Raw genomic sequence first — 25,620 nt, 5'->3', positions numbered from 1 at the left:
AAACCGGGTACGGAGACCCGGCTCGGCCAATAGAAAACCGCCTTGTAGGTGGGCGGCGCCCAACCCAACGTTCGGAAACAAGCCGGTGAACCATGGAGACGCGCGCGAGAGGCAAACAGAAAGTGAGGAGCTGAGCCCCTGTGACGTCACCCGCCCCGCCCCCTGAGGGAGCCACGCGCCAATAGGAGGCCGGCATCCCAGAGCATGAGTTTAGCGTCTCCCCACTCCGCCCCCCGGTGCGTCAGGGCAGCCAATGGGAAGCGGGCAGGGAGCGGACGCTCGCTTTTTTGAATTGGTGTGTGCGTCGCGGCAGGTCCCGGAATGGCGGCTTCCCTCTGAGCGGAGAGAGGCCTTGAGTCGCCCTGGAGGGTGAGGCGGAGGAGGGCGGAGCCTGTGGGAGGAGGCCGGGGGCTCCGGGGGTTAGTGAATGGGGGGGGGGCGACTGAGAAGGGGGAGTTGGGCGAGTGTGGCTCGTGAAGGGGAGAGTTGGGCAACGGTAGCAGGTGGAGAGGGATGGGGAAGCGAGCTGAGAAATGGGGGAAAGGCCTCGAGTGGCGGCGGTGGTCGCGGTTGCAAGGGCAGCGAAGGGGGCTTGGTTTTAGTAACCCCCCCCACCCCAAAAAGAAGAATTAAGAGGCAAATCTGTTCTAGAGTCTGCCTGGAAGTCCCTCTTTTCCATCTCTGTCCCCGCCACTCCAAACCCAGGCATATGGAGACTGGCCAGGGGTGAAAGAAATGCACTCTGTACTTGCTCAGAGGTGTCACCTTTTTTGCATTTAATTTTTTTTACATTCAGGGCCTAAGCTCAGGGAATGGAAAAAAAAGATGGATGAGCCTTAGCGTGTGTATTATAATAAGGGGTCTGTTAAGGAAAACGGAAGTTCATTATTTTATATATGTAAAGGAAAGTCTGGGGTGTGTGTGCCTCTTGTTTTGCAAACTTTTTCTTGGCACCTACCTGGAAAGGCAGGGATTAGGCATTGTGGTGCCGTCTAGATGTTGCGGACAGCAACTCCCATCGTCCCTTACCAATGTCCATGTTGACTGGGGTTGATGGGAAGTGTAGTGCAAAACTCCCAGAGGGCAGCATGTTGGCTACCCTTTGTAAGGTGTAGCGCAAATGCCATTTCACCTGTGCTTCCGTTTCACCCTTACGTCCAATGCTGTGCTGTAGCTAAGCCAAAGTACATGGAACTGAAACAGTCACAAACTTCACTTGTTTACTGCTGCCTCCATCCTCACCGTTTCCTCCTGTTATTCCCCTTGTTTCTGTTTCTGGATTATAAGGATTTTGGCTAAGGAACTTTCAGATCTGCACATTGGAAAGGACCATGTTCATAGGTGGTGTTAAATAAAAAAATAAAAAATATTTAGGCAAAGGTAAGCTCTGGTTTGCCCCAGGTGCTTGATCACATCTAAAATTTTTAGTTGCATGTTAAAAATTTCTAAGGTGTCCAAATGTGTAGATTATTTTGCTAGGTCAGTCCAAAGGTCTGTAATCCAGTACTGTTTCCAGTACATCCAATATGCCCTTGTGGAACTCACCAGCAGGGTATAATGGTGATATCTGTACCCTATTTATCCCCAGCATCTGGGAATTGGAGAAAGGCCGGAACAGCTGCCCTGTGAGAAAAGTTGGGGCTATTTAGTTTAGAAAAAAGAAAAGCAGGCAGGGGGACATACAGGTGTATAGAATTAGGCAGCGTGTGGAGAAAGTGGATAGAGGGAAGTTTTTCTCTTGTAATACAGAATTTGATCTTATTAAAAGAAGTTGAAGGGTGGGAAGTGCAGAGCAGACAAAATGAAGTATTCCACAGTGCACAGCCAAGCTTTAGAATTTGCTTCCACCAGATGTGATGACAGCTAGATTAGATTACTTTAAGAGGGGAACAGAGAAATTTATATAAGGCTATTAGTGGGTGTGTTTGCATGTCATGCTAAGCTATGATTTACTGTGAACATGCAGATCACTCCTGCATTAACTGTCCCTTCTGACAAGCAGGAGCAACAAACCAAGATCCTTGGCTTAGTGTTGTGGCTGAAACAGAATTAGTAGTTTCTTTAGCTCCAAGCAAACTAGGATCTGAAGCCAAGGTCTGTTCTTGGCTTACCTGTTGTGCTTTGTTTGAATCATGATCCCAAGACATGTACTGTGGATTGTTGCCCCTGCTGAAGCAAGCGTGATCTGCGTTTACTATGACATCTGAATGCAGCCATGCCTCTGAATGCCAGTCACTGGGGAACAACAGTGGGAGAGGGTTATTGTGCTAATGTCCTTCTTGTAGGCTTTCCAGAAGTATTTGGTTGGTTACTGGCAAATAGGATGCTGGACTAGATATGCCTTTGGTCTGACCCAGAAGAGATTATCTTCTGTTCTTACAAGGTGTTCTAAAATAAGAAGTAGTCCTTAAATCTCTACTTTGTAATATTGAATGTAACCCTTCTTTTGAGTTTTGCTTTAGAGATCTGGCAATCCTGCTCTGTGCCACAATTACAGTTCGTTAGTAATGGTTGTCACCTAATGTCAACACATGCTTTATTGTGTGTATAGGTGTTATAAAACAGGTCAGATGGAAAAACATCACACTGGAGTACTATTGATTTATAGATGTGTTTTGAGTAAGGATGAAGTAATGATACTTAAAATACAGATTTGGGGGGTGGGAATCATGGGTCTGTATGTGATACAACAGATTAGATTTATTTCAGATGCATGCTTAAATTCTTGTTTCCATCTTCTATTAAATGTGTTTTTGCAGGACCTGAAACTTTGGAATGTGGTGGGCAGGGTTTATGAGCTGAAGTATCAGTGATCAGAGATGGAGCATGTGTGCATTTTCATCTATCCACATGAAGCTCTGGTTTTTCATGTTGGGTACTGCCTCACTTTGTTCCATTGCTCACTGATCTAGTGAAGAAGTCATTGGTAACTGCGGGGGGGGGGGGAATTGATTGCATATTAAGACTCCATGTTGCAACACTAATGCTTGGCATCTTCAGTCATGTGCTTCCTCACATGATTCCTTCCCGTACCAGCACTGCAAGTGCAGCAGGTTGCTGACCCAACTGTGGAAAATGACCACGTGAGCCCAAAGTTCATGGACAGCTTATGTATTGGGCCCACCTAGTGCTTGCTTTCTTTTTGATTTCTAATAATTTGAAGAGCTGTCTTATTCTTGTTCTCATATCTTAAAATGAAATAAAAAGCATATGCAACACCTTTCAATTCATGCTGGTTGTGCACTTGTTCCTCTTTGATTGGATATCTGCCTCAGCACTCAGTGTTTAGGAAAACTGTAGATTACAATACTGCTCAAAGCATTTGCACTCATCTAAAATTAGGTGTGTTGGGCAGGGCAGCACCTACTTTGTGTAGATGATTGCATCTGTTCTGTGCTGAAATTATTCTGGAGCTAACAAAGGATATGCAGGGACAATTGTAAACCTGGGGTGGTCTTAACTTGTCTTGCATAGTCGATTCCCCCTTTTATTGTAGTCTATTGAGATGTTAAATGTTCTGAACACTACAAGCCTATCTAATATTCTAATCTGTGTTAAGCTGTTTTCAGTATGCATTCAAATTCAAAGTGCCTTGCTGGTTCAGATCAAGATCCAGTATTTGCACAAGAATCACAGCAACCAGCTAGGTGGTTCATTGGAAATTGGCCCATGCCTTCTGCTCCACCTGTCATCACACTACTATCACAGAGTATAGTTTATCTCATCTGCTCATATTTTGCCTTAGCTCAGTGTTTCCCAACCGGTGTTCCGCGGCACACGAGTGTGCCGTGAGACACCGGCTGGTGTGCCGCGAGATGCCTGGAGGGAGGCGGGCGAGTCGGGCGGCGAGAGGCGGGGCGGCGGCGGCGAGGAGAGGCCGCGCCTCCTGCTGCTGCCTGGCGCTCCTCCTCGCAGCCGGCAGCGCTGCCTGGGCGCCTCCGCGTGACTCTGCCTCGCTGGGTTTGGTCTCCCAGCAGAGACGAGTCACACGCGCCCCTCCCTCCCTCCCTCAGCCTGCGCGGAGGGAGAGCCAGAGAGAGGCATCGCTCCTGCGAGGCGGGAGAGGGAGCAGCCGGAGCGATGCCCCAAACGAAGGCATGGGACCGGAGGGGAAATCCTCCCGGCGTGACGCTGCGCGCTGACGTCACGGGGCGGGGCTTTAATGGTGGTGTGCCGCGAGATTTTTTTTCAATAAACAGGTGTGCCGTTGCCCAAAAACGTTTGGGAAACACTGCCTTAGCTGTGTGTTCCTGTGTGTTTTGCCATTCACTCTGTTATTACAGTGTCCTTTAAAAAACAACAACATTCCAGCCCCACCCCATAACAGCTGTGAAGTTGTGCGTACAGTTGCATAATAAAAGGTGGCATATGAAATGTGAAAGTTAAGCAAAGCTTAAAAATCAGAAAGAGGGCTATGAGCATTGATGGAGTGGCTGCAGAAGAAGCTGTAGATGCAACACCTTGAAGTTTATGTAGAGTCTTCTTAAGTAACGGGGAGAGTTATTTTAGCAGTTGTTCTGAAGTTACTAAAAGGGAGTAAGACAGACAGGAAGGCATACAAGACAGACTTTCAGTTGTCTGGGCTTCATCATACAAAATAAAAGGTCAGATCTTATGTAATGAAGCATAATTTCTCTACACTCGGTACAAGCTTGAAATACAGGTCTCCTCCCTTGAGACTTGACAGTTTAGAGAAAATGAGAGGCTTACTATTCCTCAGATTTTTTTTCCTGTTCAAAATGTTTAATTGCTTCTACTTAGTTTGATAATGTGAAAAGAGGTATGTTTATATGATGCATAAAGAATTCATATAGTTAAACACAGCCAGTTACGTTGTGGGTGTTATTGTTAGTTGGATTTACGTAACTATAGGTTTGATAGTGTCCTGTATCCTGTCAGCTTCCCCTGCTGATGTGCCAGGAGTTACTCTGGTACTTATAACACTTGCATGAGCATTTTACATAGCATGACACACAAGTGAACTTAATCCCTTCCAGAAGTCCGTTCTTAAACTGAAACTGTTCTTGAACTGAGGCACGCTTTCCCTAATGAGGCCTCCTGCCGCCAGTTCCCTTCCACTGTTCGGATTCTGTTCTTAGACCGAGGTAAAGTTTGCAAACCAGGACACTACTTCAGGTTTTACGGAGTTCGTAAACCGAATTGTTTGTAAATAGGACTGTTCTTAAACCGAGGTACCACTGTACTAGAGAGTCATGGACACCAGAATTCCATGAACACAGAGACGAGCAAGAATGAATACTATAAATAAATAGCATGTTGAGAAAGTTGCTCATTTGGCTCCAGCAGATTTTGCAACATCTGGACAGCGCATATAGTTATAGAAAAATATGTTTTGCATAAACATCTTCAAGTATGATCTTATAGCCCAGGTATCTTCACCCACTGACCCACCCAGAAAACCCCCCTTTCTCCCTGTAGTGTTTAGACCCTGCAGATCTTAATGGCAAAACAGAACAGGAAGTAGTAGGAATTGGTAAATGCAAGAGGAAAAGTGAGGCTTTGACAATGTAGGTACAAGCTCTGGTACGGGTATTCAAATTGCAGAGTTGCTTTTGGAGTACGGTTAGGAACCTTACATAGAATGTTAATAGTTTCCTAAACGGTGTGTTTCCTTAAAAATAATAATAACTTACTGGGTGATTCCCTTGCAGCCGTAGAAGTGAAATACCCTTTTGACCATGGCTGACAACAGTACACTCATGTCTGATACAGGGAGGAGTCTCTTGGCAGATTCTTCCATTCTTGACTCCAAAATTACAGAATCTTCAAAGGAGAACCTATTCAGGGGATCAGCTTCAGATGGTGAAGGTAATGGAATGAATGGTTCTTATTTCAGAATGTGGATAAAAGTCACTTGCTATAGAAACTCTTGCAATCTAGCTATGAATGTAGTTATACTTCTCTTTGTATTCCTCTAGTTTTTTCAGATGGGAGCATTCAAATGTGTGCTTTTATAGCAATATTTATGTTATACTTAGCTAAAGCACAATGCAAACTCTTTCCTGTAGGCTTATTTTGTTTTTATTTACTAATTAAAGTATTTCTGTTTTGCCTTTGGCTTCACAATGGAACCCCAAGGCAACTGTCAACTTCATTAAAATAATAAAAGCAAGTAGAACACAAACAGCAGCAGCAGCAATAGCAACTTTATAATAGGTAAATATCAAGACCACAGATCTAAATAGTGAATATATTATTGAAAAGTGCACAAACCTACAAAAAAAAATTCTTGTTGGCATATAATGAATAAGCTTGTGGGAATTTTTTAATGGATAGCAAGATGTTCCATAATTTCTAAAGGCCCATTTTGCACATAATGCTAAGCCAAACTAGTGGCTTGGCGTGAACAAACTAACGTGTTTCTCCCCAAGCCTTGCTTCTGCTGCACTACCTGGCACTAAGCAACGGTTTAGCTTAGCATTAAACCTGAGCCCAGACGTGGTTGGCTTTACTCTAGACCAGAGGTTTTGAACCTTTGTGAGTCCCTGGCTCCCTACATTCTCTCTGCGGCCCCCCTGTGGGGCTCAGGAGCTCAGTTATGTCACCCCTTACCTTCCGAGCTGGCAGCCTCTCGCCCTTTTTCAAACACCATCTGTTGTGGAGTGTTCCCTTGGCCTTCTCCTTGGGAGTCCCCTGGGCAGCTACTGCTGCCGCCCCTGGTCTCTGAGCTGCCTCCCTGCCCGAAAGAGAAGTGCCTCCTCACACTGCCCTACTGGGGCATCGGAAGAGGATGCCCCTACTGAATTATCTGGATCCATTCCCAACCAAGATTCAGGCCTAGCTTCAGAACTGAGTCAGCCTTGGTTACCCTGACCCATGACCTTTATCAGGACAGGGATAGAGAGAATGTGATCCTGTTGCTTCTCTTTGATCTCTCAGCATCACAGTACCATTAACCATATTGGCTGGATCAACTAAGCGAGTTAGCAGTAGGAAATATGGTGATTCTACAGGGCTGTTTTCAGAAAGTGACACTAGGAGACTCTTATCTGCCTTAGTGGCCCAACAGAGACTGGCCAAAGGTGAATGTGAGGTCAGCACCTTACCTTGGGAGACAGCAGCGGGCACTGCCGAGCCTGCATGGTGGAAAGGCTCCCCTTCAGCTCTGGGCACTCAGGTACCAGGGAGACCTTGCACACAGACAGCACAAGAAAGGCCAGAGCGGTGCCTGCCTGCCTGCCTGGCCTCCCACTTGTCTGTCCGTCCCAACAGCAAGGGCTGGTTGGACTCCCTTGCCTACTTGCTTGCCTACTCCAAGGCTGCCTCAGCTCCTGGCAACCAGCACCCCCTGGCCAGTCCCAGAGCCACCTTTCACCTGGGGAGCTTGTAGCTAGAGCTGCTGCAACAGCTGTGCAAACCTTTGAGAGGAAGAGACGTGAGGGGGCATCAGAGGAAGGAAGGAAAGGAAAGAAGGACCGAGGCCAGTGTTGCCCACAGCACCCCTGACCATCATTCAAGGCACTCCAGGGGGCCAGAAACAGAACCCCGGCGCTAAACGGTTGCCGCCTGTATAGCTGAATTACATGTATAAAAGGATGTTATTGGGAATATAAGCTTCTTCTGCTTCCTCTCCCTTGTTGAGAGAGAAGATAGGTCGCTTTAATTCTGCAATCATATGTTTAGATACTGTTTGTTCTTTTTTCATCTCTCCCAAAAGAAGAAATGCCGCAGATTGAAACTAGGGTAGTCCTACCGAAAGAAGCTGCAAAATGTGAAGAACTTCTGAAAGCTTTGGAGGTAAGATTTATCAGGCCCCCAACATGATGCCCATGACTGAACTTGTGCCCTTGAAGATTTCTGGTGCTCTCAAAATTCTAAATGCCCATGATCCCAAAATGGTATGCGATCCCTCATGTTATTGAAAACTTGTAGTTGAGGCTTTGGATTATTTCGTTCTCATACTGAAGTTCTCCTCTTCTGCAGACCATTAAGATAATGGAAGTTCCCGTTATAAAGATAAAGGAAGCTAGTTCTGGTAAATCGGAAGAAAAACTTATTAAAAGTATTATCCATATGGTATGTTGGGGCAATTACGTGTACATATCTGCATGCAGTCTTTTGCACTACTGGGACAGAAGTGGGCAAAATCAACAATCTCATCACTTGGTATATGGATAATATAAAAGCACAATAGTAGTGAATGGTGCACAATGGAGCTAGCTGAATCGAAGCTTTGACACTTTGGGGTGTTGGCATTGGTTCTGAATTGATGTACACCTGTGATTGTTATGTTGATGTATCTCATGCTCATGAATTAGAACTCAAATTTGATTTAACTATTAAAACTCTTTGCTTCCATCTGCAAAAAAGGAGTCATGTTTCTGTTGAGCTAGCTTCAAATTTAATGGGCAGTTTCTAACCCATACTTATTTTTATTGAAATAATCCTGCTATACAACTTATAGGCAGAAAAACATTTTTGTTAGCTTTACTATTGTAAATAATACTTGACTTTTTTTGTAAACAATTGAAGGAAATTAAAGTGCCCTACATAAAGACGGATTCAGTGGAGGAGTATAAGAATTCTGATTCGCCAGAATTTGAGACCATTTTTGTGATAGCAGACTTTCAAGATCCCATTTTCAATGATTTGCACAAAGCTGACTGCAGAGTCCTTGGGCCCCCAATAGTACTGCATTGTGCCAGAAAAGGCGAGGTAAGAATATACATTGTAAGAGATCTTGAAATGGTGGCTAGCTTCTGTTTTAGACATGCATATATTTGGATACAATCGTGGCTTCCCCTGTAACTCCTAAAACTGGGGCCTGTTTAAAAATGTATTTTATTCACTTGTCCTTTGGGATACACATTGGATTCTTGATCCATGTCTGTGTTAAATATCACAGTCATAACCTTTGACAGATCTGTTTTCACTCATTTTTCCTCCTTACCATGATATCTGTAGTGCAACATTTGAATGACGCACACTTCTATTGTGCATCTAATACTTGAAAAAAAATAGAGTCTTGTGGTACCTTAAAGGCTAACAGGTTTATTAGGGCATAATAAAAAATACATCCATAATGAAAATGTACACTAAACAAAACATGTTAACACAGGAGGTTCTGATCAGGTCTGTGGTCCTTTTCTTACATTGCTGTAACTTCTTCCCACACAAATCTCTCCTCCTCCCTAGGGAGTCTTTAGCTTCAGCGTCTTTTGTCTTGTAAATGTGACTTCTTCATTTAGATGTTAACAAGAACAGTATAGGAAGAAACAACCAGGAAGTGACTTCTATAGAGCTGTAGGTTTCCTGAATGGGTGGCAGTTTATTCTTCAAGTGCATGATTTTCACACGATCTTGGGCCGTCTTCTGTGACAACTAACCAGTTTACTTTTATTTCAGCCTCTGCCTTTCTCATGCCGCCCATTGTACTGTGCCAGTATGCTGAATCTTGTGTTATGCTTCACAGGATTCAGAAAGAAAGAAGAATTGGTAAGATTGTCTTTTTTCCATGCCCCTTAGAATAGTTCACCTACATGGAATAATAGTTAAAGAGGTTGCAATATTGAGTGGAGAACAAGTAGTGGGAGATCCGCATGGAGCTTGGTACTGACTGCTATAGCAGCACCACTTGAGGAATGTGCAAAGAAGTTTTTTTTTAAAGTCACAAATGGAAAAGTGTGATGGACATGAAATGGGGACATCTGGATTCAAGCTTCGACTCAACACTGAGTGATATTCAGCTGTGGGATGGTGACTGGTCCAACTTGAAGACATGATGTGTATCTGTTCCTGCAGGCATTTTAAGGGCGTTTTCTGATTTTACCTGCTGATTTTTATTTGTTATGTGCTTTCTGTGATTTTTATGCACACTGCTTGGAAATTTTTGTATATAAATAGTTGAAATAAACAGAATGGGCATCATGCCATATACACCACCATATGGGGTCCTCCTATGGAAGACAGGAATACAATTATGAGACACAAGTTGGTCAAAAGTACCAAATGTTTGTGGGGTAATACTGTGAGTGCTGATAAGTCGAGTTAACTCACTGCAGTCAGCAAGTAGTTATCTTCTCTTTCTGCCTCTGGCAGCTAAACATTCCTTTAAAGTTTTGGATTTTAACCTATTCCTTCCATGTGGTAGAGTAGTATGGCATTTATGGGGTGAGTAACTAGGCTTCGGACCATTCCAACTTGTATACTGTTTTTTCAGTTACCCTCACAACATTGTAGCCAATTGGAAGTAGAGTGGACATCTGCTTCTGCTTCCCCTTAATTGCCAGGTTCATAGGATGAATTTTTGACTCTCCTGTGCAAAACACCCCTAAGCAAACCTTCCTCCGAACTCTTGACCCTCCTGTGCAGGAATGCCTTTAAAGAGAGAAGTAACCATTTTACAACCCAAATGTTGCAACGTAAACTGAAAGGAGAATGGCTGGAAGTACTGTTGCTTTGTACACTGAATTGCAGACGGCATATTACCTTGGTCTAATAGGAATTTTGTTTAAAAAATAAATAGAAAACTAACTGGAGCCCAATTTTGTTCATAGGTGAAGCTGGTGACTTTGGCTCATCATATGGGAGGGATTATTCGACGGGATTTCAATTCAAAAGTTACACATTTGGTGGCTAATTCTACGCAAGGAGGCAAATTCAGAGTATGTTCATTTCCCTTTCTATTCAGAGTTTGGGTGCAGAATATGGTTTTTTTGCATATACCAGGCATATGATGCAAAGGGATGATAAGTACTGTATGTACACTAAGCTGTGGGCAGGCGTAAATGGATTTTGCATTTAAAGTTTTTGATTGTGCGTCTTTATTTTAAGAGGCATTTCAATATTTTGAAGGATGTCTTGGAGGTGTATTAGAGTGGCATTTTGAAGTTGCATAACTTTTCATTTAAATGTCAACTCCAAAGCAGTTGAAGATACAATTCATGCAGGTAAGTATTCTGTTGCAAAGCCTATACTTGCAGCCTGGTGCTGTCAGCTGGAGATCTAAGAATGCAGTACAGTAGTTCTTATGAAGCTCCCTTACGACCCAGTGGCAGGAGAGGTTTAATACTGTAACTGGACAGCAGTTTTGTTCTGGTTTTGTTGCACCCGGCCATATTAAAATGAAATCTCACTTGTGTCTACGTTTCCCACAGGAATGCAGCGAAGTATACCATAGCGGTCTTCCATGAGCAAACATCTATTTTATCTAAATCATTTTAAATACAGTTGATCCTCCGTTTATGGCTTAGTAAAATAATGAATTGTCCATATTCATTTATATGATGGATTTATTGAGGGCTGGATAATATGGCTCCCTTCCAAAATGTTGGGGTGGATAGACATAAATCATTGATTGAAAATCTGATTTACATTGGCTTCCCCCTCCTGCAGAAGGACTGTAGCTCAGTGGTAGAGTATCTGCTTTGCATGAAGAATGTCCCAGGTTCAGTCCCTGGCATCTCCAGGTGGGACTGTATGTACCCAGTCTAGAATGTACCCAGTCTAGAATCCTAGGGAGACTATGCCAATCAGTGTATACAATACTGAGCTAGATGAACCAATGATCTGGCTCCATTCCCCCTGTTATTTGACTCAAGGAAGCAATTCAATTGTTTTAATATATCCTGAAGGAGCATGTATACTAATCAACTTACGTAATTAAAGCTTGCCATTAAATAAAGCTTTTCTATTACATGGGAGCAGAATCTGACCCCCTCTGGTCATGAAGTCTGTGTGTAGTCAGGAATTTCTAATGCCTTCATGCAAAAGAAAGGTGGGAGGAAGGAATGTGCAAGCCTGAGTATTGCCAAACCATGTTTTGGTGTTGGAATATGAATATGTGGGTGCATGTTTCACTATTACAATGTTTGACTCCAAAGGCCAGATTTCACCTGCTTTGTTCTTTGAACTTTGTGTTTCAATAGGGGCCCATGGATTCAATTTTGTGAGCTTGCCACACTTCCACTAACATCCAGTGTTAAAGTACAGATTTTTTTTAAAAAATTAAAGAAGCCCACAAATGTTAATTCTGTTTATCAAGCATAGATTTTTGTGTTTTGTGAAATCCTATGATCTTTACTAAGTAAGCCTTTGCAAGGGCATTCTCTTTTTCAGTCTGCATAGGAACTGTACCTGTTAACCTCTTTCTCTGCTGATTTGCAGGCAGCTGTGAGTCTAGGCACACCCATCATGAAAGCAGACTGGATTTATAAGGCCTGGGAGAAAAGGAATGACATGTATGTATACATTGTTCAAAATGGCATTGGTATTTGCATTTGCGTGCAGGACAGTGAGAAGAAACCATTTTCTGCATAGGAAAACATGGTGCAACAAGGTTTAAATCCCTCATCCCATTTCCCCCCCCCCCCCACTCCGTAGTGACTTCTGTGCTGCTGCTGAGGAATTCAGGAAAGAATTTAAAGTTCCCCCATTTCAGGACTGCTTGTTGAGTTTTCTTGGATTCTCAGACGAAGAAAAGAAGAGCATGGAAGAAATGACAGAAATGCAAGGTAAATGTGAAAAAACTATTGCAGTAAAAGAGTCTATGCACATAAAATGCTTTAAACCTCCTCGTGCCCTGGACAAAAACCACTACTATCACTGTAAAAAGATACTTTGGGGGGGCACACATATTAAATAGCTAGCATGTTATTGTATTGCTGATACTACAGATTTTGATGCTCTGTTTTACTGAGAACGTGTTACTGTTCACATTTGTAAATGTATTACAGTAGTTGATGACTTGTTTAATGAACTGTATACCCCTCTATTATACCTGTCTATGGAATCATGCTTTTCTACTGATTTGCACTTAAAAGAGGTTGACGTCACCATCTAAAGCAAGTCTAAATGCCGAGAATTCGTTACAGAAGAGATGTCAAATGCTTAAGCTGTATCTCAAATTGCATTTGTGCAGATTTGTGCTTTTTCTTTAATTCATGTACAGCTTCCTGAACGTAAAAATGTGGAGAGCCAGCTTTGCATCATGCATAATAACAAAAATCTGAAGCTGTGTGAAAGAAATTAGTGCTCTCTCCTTTAAATATGTTATTCTAAGTATGGTTAGCGTTGTTTGTAGGTGCTCTACAGTTCTTGGAGCTCTCCATATCTTCATATCCCTTACGCTAACATTCAAAAAGGCCAGTATTATTCTCAAAGTACAGACAGAAGAAATAAGCAAGTTCCATGTAGTGAGTTCATAGTTGTGAGATTTCAAGTAGAGACATTTATGTTTATCCTCTTAGCCAGTATGTAGCACCAACTAAAGATGCCCTTCTCCATTCTCTAAAATCTGCATCTACTTGCATTGAGCCTCAGATTTCTTCTATATCTTCCTTTCTAAACTCTTATTCTGAATAAATAAGGGTTTGGTGGACCTGTGGTCCTCTTCCTAATTTCATGTGTGTGGCAAGGAGGGGAAAATGTTGACGACGAGTGGCTAGAAGAGATGTGCCCCAGCTCTGTCCCTTGACAGATTACATGTGAGGGACAGAGGAAAGTCTCCTCTTCCCCGCCTTACATAATACTTTGAGAATAACTTTGCACATTTTTCACTGGGAAATAAGATTCCTGCCTCCCTTGGTGTTACTGTAGTGTGTTGGAATGAAAATTAAGTGTAGAATTTAGGAAGGAACAGATTAATCTTGGCAACCCTCTTTTGTCTTCAGGTGGACAACACCTGCCTGTTGGTGATGAAAGGTGTACTCATCTCATAGTTGAAGAAAATACTGTAAAAGACCTTCCATTTGAGCCATCACAGAACCTCTACGTTGTAAAGCAGGAGGTCAGTTTTAATAGAAAATCCTGGATTCTTAAAATGCATCCTAAGGCTAAACCCCTTGGCTTTTGCTTTTCAGTAGCAATTTTTAACGTAGGCAATGATGGATTGTTGTATATGCTTGAGCAAATCACAGAAAATGTTTTTTCTCCCTCTAGTGGTTTTGGGGAAGCATTCAGATGGATGCCAAAGCTGGAGAATCCATGTACCTTTTTGAAAAGGTGAGCTGCTATAGAAGGAAATCTAGAATACTGAAAGCAATTTATAGAACCAGAATGGGATCTTTAAACTGGGCAATTCTTGGTATTAGCTTATTAATGAAATAGAAGATGGAATTTTGGGGTGATATTTAAACACTTCAGTTCCATTAACCGTGTCAAAGCATTTTTTGTTTCTGTATTTATGTAAAACACGTATGGACACTTTTATGAGTAAAAGTCAATTAGGGCAGCTTACGCAGTGGCCCGGTTCACTAGTTGACTCAAACCATAGTTTAACACAAACAATGGTTTAATGTGAACAAGCAGCAGATCGCAGCTCAGAGGCTCTTGTGGCACTCCTCCTCCCCTGGTGCTGTGCCAGAGACGAAACAAGGCAGAGTTGTGCTTGTCATGTCATCTGAACCAGAGTTTGTGGCTTCCTTCCCCTAAACAAACCATGAGAGGTAAACCAAGAGCAAAGCTTAGCTACTACTCATGGTTTGTTGGGAGAGAAACAAACCATAAGCACAGGTTTTGACAGCGTAATGAGCCAGATTCTGGGTTGTTTAGTTTGTGGGAGCAGCAGTGCTGGAACTTTTGAGCAGTGTGCACCACCATGCTATTTGTTCCCATTAAACCATAGTTCATATTAAACCATGGTTTAATCTGTCATGTGATCTAGACCAGTAAGAGACTGAAATGCAATTTCTAACAACAAAATAGAATAGAATAGAATACAAAGCCTCCTGTGAAAATTTGAGTAGTAATAAATGCTCATCCAGCCCAAAAATAAAACACTTTTCCCCCCAAAAGAAAGACCATCACCTCAAAGGAACTCAATAATAGCAGAAGATAATTACTAAAGAATCAGCCAGTGAAAATAATTGGGTTTTCAAGGCCTTCCTGAAGGGCTATAGTAAGCTTTACAGTGAAACCAATAATTCATTTCAGTAGCAGGATTTTACAGCTTCCTGTGGTTCTGAGCTGTAGAGCAGGAGTACAGTTACCTATCTGAATGTTTATATTTCATTGCAGTTAGACAGTCCTGAACTAAAAACGTCTGTCTCACAACTTTCACTGAGTACTCCAAATAGCAACCGGAAGAAACGTCGCTTAAGAGAGACCCTTGCTCAGCTGACCAGAGAGGCAGACATGTCTCCCTTCCCACCTCGGAAGCGGCCATCAGCTGAGCATTCCCTTTCGATGGGATCCTTACTTGATATTTCCAATACTCCTGAATCGGGCATAACTAATGGAGGTAAAGCAAAACCAGCTCTGTGTCACTTAATAGTTGTGGCAAAAATAAAACACTTCTGAATACTGACACAAGTAACTGATTTTTCCCTTCTCAATACTATACAGGGAGCAGGATAGAATTGAGGAACGTGGATATTGGTAGACAGAAGGGCAACTCTCATTTCTATAGACTTAGTCGGATGAGGAGGAAATCATGCAGGCTTTCCAGATGTATTCCTCTGGATAACGTTGCGCGTAAATGTTGCATAAACTCCTTAGAAAATCTGCAACAAACCATCAAGGCAGCTAGCAGTAAGCCACCTGAAAGCCTAGTTAATGAGGCACCTCAAATGAATCTTCAGAAATTCATTATTTTCCCAGTCGAAAGCAAGGAAACTTCTTCCATTCCAATTTTGAAAGATGTTGTCTTATGCGAACATCATCCAGTTAGAGATGTACCGAGAACATCGCAAGGTGATGATGAGCAAATTTCCTTAATATTTTTAGATCGCAGTGACCATTTAGGTAATGCAGAACTTAACTTGGGGCATGAGTCGTGTACTAAAGGCGATTTCAAAATACAGATTGGATCTGTTTGTGGCACCTGACTTCCAAGGTGAACCAAATTTGTCCCAGCAAGAGTAGAGGTGGAGACATCTCACTGATGTAAATAAGATTGCTACAGCTGTACCAACTTCAATGCAGAAGTGCAGGAAGTGAGTTGTGAGAGAAGCAACAAGGAACAAGATGAGTGTAGTTTTTATGATGGAACACTGACAATGATAGTTAGATAGGAAGACTTGAACCAACGTCTGAATTTAATTCAGATGCTGGTTTCGCTTGCACTGCTTCAGTGCTCATAAGAGGTAAACGAGGTGCTGTTCAGATTCCTGATAAATTCTGCACCTGAAATCCTTGGCAATTTTCTACAATAGAATACAAAAAAATTGCTTCTGGTATCAAAATATTCTGGGGATATTCCCTAATATTGTTAAAATGATGGGCATTGGCTATTTTATAATAGTAGCACCAGAGAGAAAGTGGTAGATAGAACTTCACCTTGCATGGTGGCACAGAAAGTAGAACCCACTTAGGGCTTTTCCTGTTCCAGCAGGTTTTTATTTTGTGCAACTTTAAAAAGCAGAATAGCACTCAAATCTTCATATTTAAAATGGATTAGCACATCTAATGGAAACAGTCGTCTTAAATAGATCACCTGTTAGTTTCTATCCAAGAGCTCTGATTGCACTAAATAATGATCTCAGGGCCAGTTGCAAGGTTTAGCAAGCAGAGAGTAGGAAGGAATGAGATAGGTTTTAGGTTATGTTTTAGGTTTTAGGTTATGTTATGCCTTAATAGGTCATGTTATATTCTGGATTATGTTATGTTTTATAGATTATGTCTGAATAGGATGAGAGTGTCGGAGATACGTGCAAATGTATATGTGAACCCGGTCTTTGGGTGGGTGTTTGATTTTCGTTGTTGTGTATACTGTGTATATACGGACAATGACAATAAATTTATCTATCTATCTATCTATCTATCTATCTATCTATCTATCTATCTATCTGTCTGTTAAGAATCCATGGTAGTTTCCCTGCTTGTAAAAAACAAAAAACCCCCACAAATAAACAGTCAAATAAATCATTTTTACGTCTTGTGTCTCCATCCTTTACAGAAACTCCAAAATCATGTGCAAAGCCGTCCAAAAACTCGACCCCTTTTCTGCCAAAGCAGTCTGCGAGATGGCAGGTTGCGAAGGAGCTGTATCAGACGGAGAGCAACTATGTTGATATCCTGACAACCATAATCCAGGCAAGTCGATAGGTCCCCCCTGTACCTGATGAAAACTTGCTACAAATCAGTAGAACCTCAGTTTCCAAAAAGATCCATTATAAGGGGCCTCTGTTACAAATAGTAACAGTAACTGCCCTCTGAGGGCTGACGGGCACTTTACACAGCAGCCATGTTGTCTGCATGCTGTGTGTGTCTAATGACAGATAAGGAGAGGTGTGTCTGCAAAGGATGTGACGTGGAGGCAGTCATGCGCCAGGAAGCTTTGGCTTGCCTGTGCTTCCTGGCACATGTCTACCATGCACATATGACTGAGGTTTAAATAGGCTTTTTTTTTTACATGGGGATCCTTCAGTTCTCCCATCCAGATGACTGATTGGTTTCATGCTTGCTCATCTTCACCAATGCTTTAGCAGCAGGTGCTCCTACGCCTCTTGCTGGGCCCACTCATCTGCTGTATGTTAAAGACTAAACTGACAACCATGCCTAGTCAGCGGCTGTTTTTATTGGAGCGCCATTGTGAGAAGGGGCTGAAGAGTGACAGGTCTGTGCCTGAACATGGCCTGCCAAGAAGTTATGTTAGCGCTGATGCAGTTACTGGAAATGCACAAAGTCTGAAACAATGCAGCTGCATTAGAACACGAATCATTTCCAAAATATAATTATAAATGCGTCTTCTCCAGCACTCTGTTCGAACAGCGTTTCTGGATCACACTAGGTTGTCTTCGGTATCACTGATGCTGTTCCTTTCATTTAGAAAAAGATAATGATCCGTATTTTGCAAATAAGAATGTTTTAAAAATACTATACTGCTTCTTGGGAGAAAAGCAATAATCGACCTAGACAGCATCTTAAAAAGCAGAGACATCACCTTGCCAACAAAGGTCTGTATAGTTAAAGCTATGGTTTTCCCAGTAGTGATGTATGGAAGTGAGAGCTGGACCATCAAGAAGGCTGATCGCTGAAGAATTGATGCTTTTGAATTATGGTGCTGGAGGAGACTCTTGAGAGTCCCATGGACTGCAAGAAGATCAAACGCATCCATTCTTAAGGAAATCAGCCCTGAGTGCTCACTGGAAGGACAGATCCTGAAGCTGAGGCTCCAACACTTTGGCTACCTCATGAGAAGAGAAGACTCCCTGGAAAAGACCCTGATGTTGGGAAAGATGGAGGGCACAAGGAGAAGGGGACGACAGAGGACGAGATGGTTGGACAGTGTTCTCGAAGCTACCAGCATGAGTTTGACCAAACTGCGGGAGCAGGGGAAGACAGGAATGCCTGGCGTGCTCTGGTCCATGGGGTCACGAAGAGTCGGATGCGATTAAACGACTAAACAACAAAAATACTATACTATACTGAAATGTTTAAATGTTTCTTTGATTGTTCTTGAATCTTACCACCACCCTTGCCATCCTCTCCTGTCACACCTCTGTGGTGCGCCACATCCTTTGAGAACCACTGCTCTAAGTGTCTCACTTGGGTGTTGGTAATGCAGACAGAGCTGAACCAACATCAATTCATATGGGTACTAGGAAAGCCTTCATTTTTATTGTTTAGGGCAGGGGGGTAAGTGGAGTGACTACTAGGCGGCAGCATCTTGGCACAGTAAACCTGGCCCGGTGCATAATTGCCAATAGGTGGCTTTAGGGAAATTGTTATCTACTGCAAAGAGCATGAATCTGCCTTGAGTGCAGCCTTCCAATTAAGATGACTCTGTGGTATTACATCTATTTGCTGTTTTCATTTTTTCCAGGTCTTTCAAGTCCCCTTGGAAAAGGAAGGACAACTTGGAGGCCCCATCCTTGCACCAGAGGAAATTAAAACCATATTTGGCAGTATCCCTGACATCCTTGATGTACACACCAAGATAAAGGTTGTCTTCAAGACTTGTACAATGCAGATCTTTCATCTGTGTTGCTTTACTCCTGAGTTTTAACTTGCTTGTGCCACCCGGGGAAAACATGAATGTCTGGAACAACTAAGGACAGAAAATGGAATTTGAAGTTGCAAGTTTAGCATTTGTTCTACACTCTTCAGCTCAATAGTTCATGAATAGATTCCCTGAAACTGACTCACATCAGGCATAATACCAAAAATAAGGGTGTTATATTTTCCCTTGCTTCCAAATGTGGTATCAAATTGTTATTGTTATCATTAATTACATTTGTATAGTACCCTTCACAACAGAAAGAAACAAAATGAGAATTAAAAATACATAAGAAAAACAAACCAATAGCACTCCCCCCCACATTTAAAAAGCCATAGAATGTTAATCTGCTGAATGCCTGGTTGAAGAGAAATGTTTTTGCCTGGTGCCTAAATATATGTAATGAAGTCGCTTATCTACACTCAGTGTATATAAGCACCTTCATTACGTATTTTTAAATTAAAGGCTATTTGGGAACAGAAAAAAATGCACAAGTTCAGGATGCTAATATAACTTTCCATCTTACAAACTGTAAATTTTTTTTAATAGGCGATATGTCATTTATTTTCTAGGAGGACCTTGAAGACCTTATGATAAACTGGACTGAAAGCGAAAGCATTGGTGATGTCATACTCAAATATGTAAGTCTTCAACACTAGCTGCATTACCATGAGTGCTCGCATAGCACATGGGGAGGAACCCCCTGGTCTTGGAGGAATTGGGGGAAGCCTCAAGCAATGCTAAAACACGCAGCTTGCTTTAGTAACATCGAGCAAAGTTTTGCATTGCACACTTGTACTGTTGCATTTGTATACTGCCCTACACCTGTAGATCTCAGAGATGTTGGGGAAGGCTGCTGTGGAGTGCCTCTTAGCTGGTTTAGTGGTGACTGAAAATACTTCAGGGCATGATGGTATATTTAAGCTGGTTGCTGTAAAGGACCAATTTTTAAAATTACCTTTTTCCACTTCAGCTTTATGCTTGTTGTAAATGAAAGTTCTGCATTCTTTCAGTCAAAAGACTTACTGAAAACATACCCTCCTTTTGTGAACTTCTTTGAAATGAGCAAGGAAATGATTACTAAGTGCGAAAAACAGAAGCCAAGGTTTCACGCTTTCCTGAAGGTAATTACCTTTCCCCCCTTTTCCTTGCTCCCCCACTCTGTGTGTGTGTGTATATGTGTGTGTGTGTGTATTAGATAGATAGATAGATAGATAGATATAGATATAGATGTATAGATATATGGAAGGGATTTCATCTGTGTATTGACTTGGAGTATGTTTTTGACTTCTGTGTAATAAGTTAGCAGCGTCTGACTTCAATGCCTTTAGAACAGGTGTGGACCGAAGGTGGATTAGGATCTTCCCTGTAGATTGGCAGAGGTTTTTCACTCCTACTTGCTGAAGCATTTAAAACATTGCTTACCTCCTCTTCATTGCCAAATTAAACCCAGAGCAGGTTGCCTAAAAAGTCACATATGTGCTACTACATTTTATAAAACGAAGTAAGCGAGTAATAGTAGCACTAACAAACAGTTCACAAGATAGTAATCAAACAGATTCCAGTTTCCTATCAAGCTATAGCCTAGATGAATGAAGTCAGAGTTGGCACCAGCTGTATCCTGGCCTGGGCAGGGAGGCAGGGAATTCCATATTGAGAGCCCTTCTTGGCATTGCCACATAGTGAGCTTGGTCCAAATGCATCACGGTGAGCAGGGCCTCCCCTTATTTAGTCATGATTTGTACCCCGCCCATCTGACTGGTGCCTCCAGACAATGATAGATCTAAGAGCACCATGAGAGTGCACATCTGTTTGTTTTGGAGGGAGGGCAGCTCCATCCAGAGTAGAAAACCTGCCCAATTCTTTGGCCTGACTATCCACAGGATCTCCATCTTATTAAGATGGAGCTTCAACTTGGCCCTCATCCAGCCCACCACTTGTCTAAGAACCAGGGCTTGCACCTTCCTTTCTGACTTGGATATACAGAGAAAGTAGAGTTGGGTGTCATCAGCATACTGAGGGCGTGTCAGACACTCCACACAGTTCCCAATGGATTCATAGAGATATTCAGTAGTCTTGGGAGCAAGATGGAAGCCTGCAGACCACCACAGAATAATTGCTATAAGGTTGAGTTTCTTAGCGTCATTTTCTGAAAACACCCCTGTAGAATTGCCGTATTTCCTGCTGCCAACCCACTTAGTCGATCCAGCCGATATGGTCGATGGTACTGAGTGCTGCTGAGAGATCAAAGAGAAACAACAGGATCACATTCCCTCTAGTCCTGTCCTGATAAAGGTCATTAGTTAGGGTAACCAAGGCTGACTCAATTCTGAAGCTAGGCCTGAATTTTGGTTGGGAATGGATCCAGATAATGCAGTGGGGGCATCTTCTTTCCAGGCTGCTGTGGGGCAGCGTGAGGAGGCACCTCTCTTTGGGGTGTGGGGTGGGGCAGCTCAGAGACCAGGGATGGCGACGGTGGCTGCTTGGAGGACTCTCAAGGAATCAAGAGAGGACTGAAGGAATAGTCCACAAGGGAAGGTGTTCAACAAGGGGTGAGGGGCTGCTGGCTCTGCAGGCAAGGGGTAACATAGCCGGGCTTTTGAGACTCAGAGCATTTCCCCACAGGGGAGCCGCAGAAAGAATGTAGTTGGTCAGGGGAGCTGTGGACTCAAAAAAACTGAAAAGCTCTGCAGATAAAGCATTTTGTCCAAGAGCTTCTGGCCACTACACCTTCCTTAGAAAGGGGATGTTTGTGACTGGGTGGTAGTTGTTACAAACCTCTGAGTCTGGTGCAGGTTTACTGAGGAACGGTTGCACTACTACCTCTTTAAAGACAGCAGGCATTGACTCCTCATGCAAAGAAAATAAGAATTTCACACTTAGCAATGGCAAGGATTGAGTCGGTACTTTGCTCTCAATAGATAAATCAAGCTAAACCAGAGTGTGGTCGACAGAGTTTGGCAGAACTCCTCATCCGACCTGTTCAGAGGCTGCCTAGTGTTGCCCTTCTTCTAAATGGTAAGTGAGGGCTGGTTTTGCATCGCTTGTTTTTGTAGCGCATTTGAGCTGGTGCCTTATTTTAGTTGCTTCAAATTGGGAGAGCTAAATGCTCTGTAACTGAAACGGGCTTCATCTGACTCCATGCCCTTTTCTGCAAATGTACATGACAGAGCTGTTCTAGGGATGGTGGATACTTAAGCATTATTGTGTTTTAAACTTTCCAATCGACTTGTTTAAGGCTCTAACACTACGGAGATCTTTAAACACGCTTTCAATTAAGAGGAATAATGGAATGCAACTGGGCAGTGATTGACAATTCCCATCCCCCCAAAACACTCTGTAGGTAATCTATGTCACTAAAACATATGCAGTTCTTAAATCCGTTTGCCACCTACTGTTAAGTATAGTCATACAGGCCTAACCTGCATAATTTACATTAGGCCTTGAAATAGGTGTGGCTCAGCTGTTTGAGAGTCTTTCTAGGTGAGAAAAGACAAGAAATCCATGTTTTGCAAATTCAACAACCACAGAAAAGAAATTCCAGCTGTATGGGGTGAAAAGGTGATTGAAAACCAGTGTATCCCCCCCCGCCCCCCAATTCTCAAACTTAGTCAACATTATCTTGGCATGATTTTAAAAAGTTGCCCTTTTCGCACTTCCCTGTTGTAGACATTAAGAAACATACGGCAGAAGACAATCCTGACAAGGCAACTCTAGAGAGAGCCATTGAGTCGCTAAAGGAAGTGATGACGTAAGTGGTGATACTCGTTACTAGGAGATATTCTCTGGGTCTGATGTTAGTATGGTAGACTAGCTTGGCAGTAAGGCATACTGTCTATTCAGCAGACAAGTATTCTACATATCTCTCTCTCCCTACCTACCTACCATACTTGTCTGCTCAAGAGGCAGCATGCATTATATATAGTTTTTAAAAGTTGTATTTATAAAAATGGTACCTTGGTTTTCAAACATAATCTGTTCCAGAAGACTGTTTGGCTTCTGAAAGGTTCGAAAACTGAGGCGCAAAGGGTCTTGCAGAGGGGGCCTGCAATTTCAATGGAGAAAATGGAAAAAACTGCAGTGGAAGCTCTTCAACTTCTGAGGCACATTCGAAAACGGAAGCATTTACTTCAGGTTTTCGACGTTTGAAAGCCAAAACGTTCGGTTTTCGAGACGCTCACTATATATGTACCGTATTTTTCACCCTATAGGACGCACTTTTTCCCCTCCAAAAATGAAGGGGAAATGTGTGTGCGTCCTATGGGGCGAATGCAGGCTTTCACTGAAGCCTGGAGAGCGAGAGGGGTCGGTGCGCACCGACCCCTCTCACTCTCCAGGCTTCAGGAAGTTGTCCGCAAGCCTGGGGAGCCCATGGGAGTTCCTGTCGGGCTCCCACGGCTTGCAGAGAGCTGCCTGCACCCCAAAGCCCGGGCGCGCTGAGCAGTCACGCCCGGGCTTCGGGTAGCTCTGCGCAAGCTGCGGGAGCCCTCCCACGGCTTGCGCAGAGCTGCCTGTTCAGGGGGCTGGGGTCGGGGGAAGCTCGGGCTTCCCCCGCCCCAGCCCCGTGCCTGGGGGGAAAATAATTTTCCCCCTTTATTTCTCCCCCATAAAACTAGGTGCGCCCTATGGGCCGGTGCACCCCATGGGGCAAAAAATACGGTAACTGTTCTATGCTCTTATATTGTAAATTTGTTTGGCATGCCTCATGGGAAGCTATCAGCAAATGAAATTCCTGCAATTCTACTATTCTATGAATCTGTGAAATATATAACAATGGTATGGTTTATCCTGTGGTATATTGCCGGCCTGTATTTTCCAGTTGCCAAAAAAGAAAAGAGAAAACAGAAAGCCCTGGGAATGCTGCTGTTGTGATGAGGTAGCTAGGTTCTCAGCAGAACTGTGGGTTCCATCTCAAAAGCCACACATTGAATAGTACTCATTGGAAAAAAGTTATGAGAGTTTAATTCTCCTCAAAACTGGGAGGCCCTGCTTTGGCCCTGCTATCCATTTGATACATCGTTTTGTAATGAGAAAGGGATGCAGCTGGCGCTGTGGTCTAAACCACTGAGCCTCTTGGGCTTGCTGATCAGAAGGTCGGCGGTTCAAATCCCTGTGACGGGGTGAGCTCCCGTTGCTCGGTCCCAGCTCCTGCCAACCTTACAGTTTGAAAGCACGCCAAAAAGTGCAAGTAGATAAATAGGTACTGCTCCGGCAGGAAGGTAAATGATGTTTCTGCGCGCTGCTCTGGTTTCGGTGTTACGCTGCGCCAGAAGCGGTTTAGCCATGCTGGCCACATGACCCAGAAAAACTGTCTGCAGACAAACGCCGGCTCCCTCGGCCTGTAAAGCGAGATGAGCGCCGCAACCCCAGAGTCGTCTGCGACTGGACTTAACTGTCAGGGGTCCTTTACCTTTACCTTTGTAATGAGAGGTGTCTTACTTCAAAAATAAGTTAACTGTTGCTTTTCAGAACCTTTTTGTGGAAAGGAATTGGTGCTTTTTCTTGTTACAATAACTTTTCCTTAAGGTTATGGGATATATTATGAATACTTTCCCTTACTCCCGAAGGCAGTGAAAATTCAAATGACAATGATAGGAATTCTGTAGGAATTACTTGTACTGCAGGAGACTCCCATGACTGCTGTCAGTGTGAAGGGTCAGCACTGTAGCAGCTGCCTGGTACGTAGCTTTGCAGCGCTTTAAGGGAGGAAAATTCAGCAAATCTGTTTCGATGAACCCCTGCCCCCTTTGGGCCTTCCTCAAGTGGAAAACACTTCTCTTTAGTCTTCAACTGCTGACACGGCTGCTCGTTGCAGTCTTTTCACATTTCCCAAGTCTGTGCGAGAAATTAATGCGGGCAGATTTTAAAAACGGAACTCTCATAAAAGGTGGTGTTTTTGTTTGTGTTTAGCTTTGTATTTTTAGCATGGTGTTGGTATGCATATACAGTGGTGCCTCGCAAGACGAAATTAATTCGTTCCGCAAGTCTCTTCGTCTTGCGGTTTTTTCGTCTTGCGATGCACGGTTTCCCATAGGAATGCATTGAAAATCAATTAATGCGTTCCTAGGGAAACCGCCTTCAGACCAGGTCCGGGGACAGTCTGTCCCCGGACCTCTTCTGAAGGCTGGGGGGGGGGGACAAGGGCTTTTCTTCTCACCCCCAGCATTTTAAAAAACCCTGGGACAGCGGAGGAATTCTCCGCTGTCCGGGCGATCTTAAAATGCTGGCGGGCGGCATTTTAAAATTGCCCCGGACAGCGGAGGACTTCTCCGCTGTCCGGGGCGATTTAAAAGCCCCTGGGAAGGCAGGCAGGGGGGGACAAAGACTTTCGCCCCCCGCCCGTCTTCAGAAGGTGTTCCCACCCCCCCGCCCAGCTTCGCAGCAGCGCTACGAAGCCCGGCGGCTGGGGCAGGTGCTCCCGCCCCCCCACCCCGCTTCGGAGCAGCGTTCCGAAGCGGGGTGGCTGGGGCAGGTGTTCCCACCCCCCCGCCCGGCTTCGCAGCAGCGCTACGAAGCCCGGCGGCTGGGGCAGGTGCTCCCGCCCCCCCACCCCGCTTCGGAGCAGCGTTCTGAAGCGGGGTGGCTGGGGCAGGTGTTCCCACCCCCCCGCCCGGCTTCGCAGCAGCGCTACGAAGCCCGGCGGCTGGGGCAGGTGCTCCCGCCCCCCCACCGCGCTTCGGAGCAGCGTTCCGAAGCGGGGTGGCTGGGGCAGGTGTTCCCAC

The 25,620-nt window shown here is 43.8% G+C and overlaps 1 protein-coding gene across 9 annotated transcripts in view; it reads left to right on the top strand.

Moving 5' to 3' along the window:
• The first annotated feature begins 216 nt into the window (after positions 1–216).
• Positions 217–25,620, top strand: part of ECT2 (epithelial cell transforming 2) — a 46,394-nt gene continuing 20,990 nt past the window's right edge. Inside the window, exons 1-18 of one of the 9 annotated variants that reach the window (XM_081190069.1) lie at positions 217–369; positions 5,673–5,829; positions 7,682–7,758; positions 8,494–8,676; positions 9,367–9,456; positions 10,518–10,625; positions 12,127–12,200; positions 12,343–12,473; positions 13,632–13,747; positions 13,900–13,962; positions 14,977–15,199; positions 15,304–15,651; positions 16,856–16,992; positions 18,725–18,844; positions 19,471–19,539; positions 19,912–20,022; positions 21,820–21,916; positions 22,568–22,649. In XM_081190069.1, coding sequence (XP_081046195.1) covers positions 5,700–5,829; positions 7,682–7,758; positions 8,494–8,676; positions 9,367–9,456; positions 10,518–10,625; positions 12,127–12,200; positions 12,343–12,473; positions 13,632–13,747; positions 13,900–13,962; positions 14,977–15,199; positions 15,304–15,651; positions 16,856–16,992; positions 18,725–18,844; positions 19,471–19,539; positions 19,912–20,022; positions 21,820–21,916; positions 22,568–22,649 — 2,159 coding nt within the window. In that variant the 5' untranslated portion in view covers positions 217–369; positions 5,673–5,699. Of the gene's footprint in view, positions 370–1,989; positions 2,095–5,672; positions 5,830–6,099; positions 6,178–7,678; positions 7,759–7,935; positions 8,038–8,493; positions 8,677–9,366; positions 9,457–10,517; positions 10,626–12,126; positions 12,201–12,342; positions 12,474–13,631; positions 13,748–13,899; positions 13,963–14,976; positions 15,200–15,303; positions 15,652–16,855; positions 16,993–18,724; positions 18,845–19,470; positions 19,540–19,911; positions 20,023–21,819; positions 21,917–22,567; positions 22,650–25,620 lie in introns of those variants that run through there. The other 8 variants (XM_081190067.1, XM_081190075.1, XM_081190068.1 and 5 more) reach the window with 8 other exon arrangements.

Source organism: Podarcis bocagei, assembly GCF_964188305.1.
Source record: "Podarcis bocagei genome assembly, chromosome: 4".
In the NCBI taxonomy this organism is placed as follows: Eukaryota; Metazoa; Chordata; class Lepidosauria; order Squamata; family Lacertidae; genus Podarcis; species Podarcis bocagei.
The sequence above is the reverse complement of the archived record's forward strand: the minus strand, read 5'-3'. Positions and strand labels throughout refer to the sequence as shown.